This window comes from Sorex fumeus, unplaced genomic scaffold (genome assembly GCF_029834395.1).
Source record: "Sorex fumeus unplaced genomic scaffold, SorFum_2.1 ptg000007l, whole genome shotgun sequence".
Lineage (NCBI taxonomy): Eukaryota > Metazoa > Chordata > Mammalia > Eulipotyphla > Soricidae > Sorex > Sorex fumeus.
The window spans coordinates 48,417,608-48,423,665 of NW_026606064.1; the positions used below are offsets into that span (position 1 = coordinate 48,417,608).

The 6,058-nt window shown below is 59.5% G+C and overlaps 1 protein-coding gene across 1 annotated transcript in view; it reads left to right on the forward strand.

Moving 5' to 3' along the window:
• ITPKB (inositol-trisphosphate 3-kinase B) overlaps positions 1-3,780 on the forward strand; it is a 99,234-nt gene extending 95,454 nt beyond the window's left edge. The window contains exon 8 of the mRNA XM_056135833.1: positions 1,464-3,780. Coding sequence (XP_055991808.1) covers positions 1,464-1,679 — 216 coding nt within the window. The 3' untranslated portion in view covers positions 1,680-3,780. The remainder of the gene's footprint in view (positions 1-1,463) is intronic.
• Positions 3,781-6,058: the final 2,278 nt, after the last annotated feature.

The following is a 6,058-nucleotide window of genomic DNA, read 5'->3' on the forward strand; positions in this document are numbered from 1 at the left end:
TGGGTCAGGGAGGGAGCTTAGAGGGCTGAGGCACCACCTTCACGAAAAAGAGCCCCAGGTTTGACCCCTGGCACCGCATGATCCGCCGAGCACGCATGGTCCGCCAAGCACTATCAGCCCTGAGCACAGCCAGCTGTGGCTCCCAGGTGCCGAGCCTCCCTTCCTCCAGATTCCTTTTCCTGCACAGGACAGGGTCCTCCCGGGAACCAAGCCTGGAAGGCTCCTGTCTTGGCCATAGGCCCCTGCTAACCGCTTGGGCCCCAGGTTAGCCTCTTGGCTCTGGCCTCTCCTCCAGCACCTTTGTATCATTTTCTGGGAAGCTTCTTCTCCTCCTATAGTGTCCCTCAGAAAAACCCCAGAGAGATCTAGTGAGAGGACATGTTAGTGGGGCATCTGCTGTTCCCTGCCCGGGAAGGGTAAACCCTTGTCTGGCCTCAGCATTTCCACGGGTCTTCCCTGCTCAGCCGGGGCCCTGGTCTCTAAGGATGCCTCTTCCCACCCCACCCCTGCTCTAGCTGCATCCTTTGGGCCCTCATGGCGACCCAGAGCAGGGTTTGTGTTGAGGAGAGGGACTTCCTCCCACGCTTTTGTCCTGACATGGCCCCGAGTGGCAGGTGCCAATGACCCTGGGGACATCCTTGCTGGGGCCAGTGTCACCTCCCCTGTGCCCCACCCCGCTTCCCGACTTGTATGCCCAGGTTTGGGGTGGGCGGTGATGAGATGGGGTGGTCTGGGCCTCAGGGCACGCCCCGCTCTGGGGCTACGTGTATGTGGCACTCCCATGCGCCCCCATCAGAGGGAACCCCCTTCCTCTAAAGCAGAGGAAAACTTCTTCAAGTTTTCCCACCGCAGACCCCTTTTTGCTCAAACATGCAGCGACCAGAAATACAGGATTCATCGCATGTTGGTTTTGAATCCCATTTGGGTGTGGAGTTGTCAGAGGCCTTGCACCATTGCTAGTTTCATCACATGTTCGTGTTCAGTTATGTAACCCCCTATGGGGTTGTGACCCACATTTAAGAAGCTAGGCTTGGGGCTGGCTCGGAGGGATAGCATAGAGGATAAAGCCCTTGCCTTACAGACCGCTGACCCTGGTTCATTCCCTGGCGCTGTCTGCAGCCCTCTGAGCACTACCAGGGATCACGTCTGAGTGCAAAACCGGGAATAGGCCCTGAGCACTATGGATGTGACACAAAGAACAAAAAGAAAGCCAGACTTGGGGGCACTCAGGAGGTATTGGAAGGGTCAGCTCTCTGTGCAGCTGAGGGTCCGAGCCTTGCCTCACATGGTGGAAAGTGGCAGCTGGAGTTGGGGACTTCCTCCCGAGGCCCCATCCCATTGGCAGAGGCCTGCTGCCCTGATGTGAATGAAGGACAGAATGAGCAACCTGGCCTGGGTGCTGGGTTGCATCCCCAATACGGGCCGATGGTGTTCCCCACTCAGGTCCTTCTTTGTCCCTGCAGGTCATCGGCAGCTCGCTCCTGTTCATCCATGACAAGAAGGAGCAGGCCAAGGTGTGGATGATCGATTTCGGGAAAACCACGCCCCTTCCCGAGGGCCAGACCCTACAGCACGACATCCCCTGGCAGGAGGGGAACAGGGAGGACGGCTACCTGTCGGGCCTGGACAACCTCATCAGCATCCTGACGGAAATGTGCACAGGGGCCCCACCCACCTGAGGCCGCGGCCCGTGCCTCCCCCTCCCCCCCCATACCCCCGCGCCTCCTTTCTGCCGCCTCTTCCTCTTCCTCGGCTCTCCCTGTGCTTCCACTGGCGCCGGCCCCAGACCCCACGACCCGCGCTGCACTACAGGACAGGAGATGGCTCCGTCACTTCCCGGATGGAAGGAAGGGCGCGGTGCAGGGGCCTCCAGCCCTGCTTGTAAATAGAGAACTCCTGAACCCCAGATCTAGCTGCCTGTAGCAGGGGTCACAGTGGAAGGAGTGGGTGTCCCCAGTGGCAAGAGATGAGCCTAGGCCTCTGGGCCGGCCACGTGGGCCTGGCGCCACCTGGTGGCCAAGTCCCCCTTTCAGCATCTTCCCATCCTGTGGGGCTGTTGGAACACCCTGAATGGGTCCCCCTGCTCAGCCCCAGGCTCTCTTCCGTGGAGCTGAGGGGACGCTTTGACTTGGGGCCAAAAGCCGGGAGGGGACCAAGGACGGTGAGGCCCGGCTCTGAGCTCATGGAGGCGGGGGGGAGCAGGCTCAGGATGCTTTCCTCGGTGAGAGCCACAAATTCTGAGGGACACAGGTCACCCTTCGGTCCCAAGAGCCACTCCTGCCCCTCCATTCCAGCCCTGCTGGGGCAAATCTAGGGAAGGAGGAGAGTCTGAAGGAGGAGGGCGCTCCTCTCCCTCCTGGGGGCCTCCCCCACCCCAGAGCTGGGCTGTCTTCCTTGTCTGGACACCTCACAGTCACATGGCAAGGTGCTTGACCTCTGGCACCTTCACCCTTGGGAGAGACCTGGCACCTGGACGCAGACCTGAGTCTCAGACCTGAGGCACAGGGGGCATCTCAGGGGAACTAGTGTAAGAGTAAAGCAAGTCGCTCAATTCCCCCAGAGGAATATCAGAGCTGCAGGGCTTTAAGGACCAAACTTCTGGCTCACTCCGGGCAGCTGAGTCATGGGAGCCCCCCTCCCAGCGAACTGCTCCACCTCCCAGCGTGAGGGGCATCTGGGGTGGGCATGTGCTTAGAGAGTGGAACCCAGTGACCCCATCCCTTCTCCTCCCCGGGGTCTCTGGGGGCGGGAGCGTCCATTTCCCCTTTCACTCTGAGTGACAATTGGTGAGACGGGGAGGGTGCGACCCAGCTGAGGAAGAGGTTTGTCAGAAGGAAGTCACCTGGTAGTGGTCCCTCAAAGCAAGGGTGAGGACCTGTGTGGATGGACTCGCTCCAGGGCTGGGGGCCTGCTTACAATGTGTGATTCCAGGAGGATCCCAGCTTTTCTGGGTCCCCTTGACTCCCCAGCTGTGACCATAGGTGGGTGGGACCTCAGTGTCCATCCCCACATAAGAATCTTGACCCCACACTGACCAGGTGACCCTCGCTCACTGGGCAGGCTCACAGGAGCAAATTTATGCTAGGAAGAAAATTACAGGGAGAAATTCCAGGGGCAGGAGCTGGCCGGCCTGTAGGCCCCTGAGCACTTCTTAGAGGGGACCCGTCCCTTGGGGGCCTGGGAGTTGTATTTATCTGCTAGTTCTCTCCCACACATGCTTCTTCCCATGCTGCTGGGGAAGCTGGATCCTGCAGGCAATTACCTGGCACCCCTGCTCACACCAGAGCGGCCTCCCACCCACATTCCTCCCTGGGGTCTGCCCACTGTGAGTGGGCACCTTCCACCCCTCCTCCTGGGGGCCCCGGGGCGCCGCGCTGCAGGCTTGCTCCTGGCCTCGGCCGCCGCTCCCACACTTGCCTTCAGTGTCATGTTAGACGTTTTAAGTTATATTTATTTTGTCGGTTTTTAAATTGCACAGAACACTACGACCGAAAGGCTGGCTTCTGTCTGTCGTCCGCACGGCCTTCTCGCCGCTGGCTTTGCGTCCTTGGTTGCGCGGCAGTCTGCTCTTTCTCCGCTCACTGTGCTTAGCTTGGAGTGGCCCTGCCTCCCCAGGGGCCCTACGCTTGAAGAAGCAGGGGTCTTCCCTGCCAGTGCCTTTGCAGAGGCACCTCCCCCCTGCACCCCTGGGACACTGTTATCTCCACGCCCCCATGCCTGTAAAAGGGACCGCAGCTGCTCTGCCTTCCCAAATAAAGGTTCCAGAGACCCCTGCCAGCAGTGTGTGCTTCTTCTGACCCCCCCACCAAAGCCTGGAGCCCCTGGGGGGTGGGGCAGGTCTCTTTGGAATCTGGAGGGCTTGGTCATTGCTGTGACAAACCGGAAAGGGGGCGGGGGGTTCTGATTGGGTGACATTTTAATCTGCAAGAACTTTAAAACAAGTTATTCTGGTCATTTTGTTTGTTTGCCTATTTCTGGGCCTCCCAAGAAGTGCTCAGGAGGTCCTGGGACCCCATCTGTGATTCCCGGCCACCCTCGCCATTGGGTCAGCCCTCGGGCCTGAGGATGTGATGCTGTCCAAGTCCTGTGCTGTTGGGGAGACCCTGAGACTGGGGGCCTCCAGAGCTGCACCCCACGATGCTCGGAGGACCATGTGGTGTCGGGAATCGAACCCAAGTCACCCTGCCAGCTGTACCATCTCCCAGAAACCAGACTTTCTAATCTCCACAAAATTCTTGACATAGTAGCTCAAGGACACATAACAGCAACAGAGGTGCCCCCATCCCCGGGGTGCAGGGGTGGGGTGGGACTCCCATCCAAGCCTTTGCTTGCAGAGCAGGGCTGTGCATGGGGCAGGTGGCAGGTACAGCCTCAGGGTCTCCTGCTCTTCCCAAATCTGGAAGCAGAACTAGGGAGGTTTGCAGCCCCATTTCATCTGCATGATGAATGGCGCTTGGACGCACATGTCGTCTGGCTTCCCACCCAATCTGTGTTTCACACCCCGCCCCTGCCACCAGTCCGGGTGCAGGCAGAGGACAGCGAGGCCCTCATGCCTTGAGGGCCCTGCTGGCCTGCAGGAAGCTGGGACGAGAGTGGCCGCAGCGTGGCTGGGCTGAGAGTTGGTCCTGGGGGCCCGCATACATGCTCTCCTCAACTTCCCACAACTCTCTCCCTCCCAGAACTCAGATTTATAGATTGAGGGTTTGGTGCCGCCAAGTTACAGCACAAAGTTACAGAGAAGACATTGCGCTTTGCCCTTTCTGTCCCTTTTGTGGGGTGCTGGGTGTCACAAGGAAATGCACTCCCTGGAGCTCCTTCCCGGGGCCCCTGCAGGTCCCTCCAGTACAAGTAACTTCCTGCCCGGCCCTCTGAGCTCTGAGCCCAGAAGCTGTCCCAGTGGGAGCTGTGGTGTGTCTCAGACCTTGGAGTGATGGAGTTCCCCAAGGCACAAACCAGGTCGATGGATGCTGCCTCCTCCACCACCACGTGACACAGGCAGGTGTGGGTCTGGGAGCTCAGGACCAAGCTGGACCAAGTGCTGACACTCCCCCTTGCCCCAACACCTGATTTGATTTGGACCCTCACTTGCACTCTCTCATCTGCATCCCAGGAGGAAGGAACCTTTCTCTGGAGCTCTGCTTCCTGGAAGACTTATCCTAGGGTCTCAGAGGTGACCTCCTGAGAAAGGCCCTGGATGCCTTTCTTCCTCTTGGAAACCTTTCTCAGATGGTCACCTCTGAGACCCTAGAATAGGTCCTCTGGTCTCAGGTCCCCTGGCTTTCCACTGTCCCCCACATTCAGGCCTCTGTAGGACTCAGGAGCTGAGTCTGAGGCCATGACCCACCTGCACCCCAGGGCAGGCCTGATCTGTCACTGCATTTCTCCAGCAGTGCCAGGTCCAGGAGCCGCTCCAGTGTGGGATGGAGTCTGAGCATCCATGATGTCCCCGCATGGGGTGCAGATGTCCTGCGTTAGGCAGGAGAACCCCGCCCAGCTGTAGTGAGTGCTTCTCCAATGCCCCTTAGCAGCCCCTCCCCATATCTTGTTCTAAGCCCATCATTCTAAGCCCCCCAGGAAAGTGGGGGTCACCCCCTCTGCACTTGACAAACCTCCCTCAGAGGTCACCCCTCAGGGTACCCCAGCACACGATGCACCTGCAAGCTCCTTGAGTTGCTCAGGGACCTTGTGCCCGCTGTCCAGGCTGGCAAAATGCCCGCCACCACAGGAGCTCCCCGCCAACCCTGCATTTAGAAGGACCAGGAACATCCAGACTGCCTCAGCCTCCACCCCTCCTCGTGGCTCACCTAAGGGAACCCCACATAGGAGGCAGTGCAGCAAAGACAGGTGCGGCCGTGAGCACTGGTGGGGGAAGAACTCTCCAGCCAGGGTAGGTCTGTGACCCTCCAGCTCATCCCCACAGATCCTGAAGGACTTGAGACTCTGGGCCCACCTCTCGCTGGACAGACCCAGTGCCGTCACCCAGGACCCAGGTTGGCTCGGGGTCTGCAGACATCAGCGGGAAACAAAGGCTTGTGGGCTCACACCTGCTGGCTCGGGC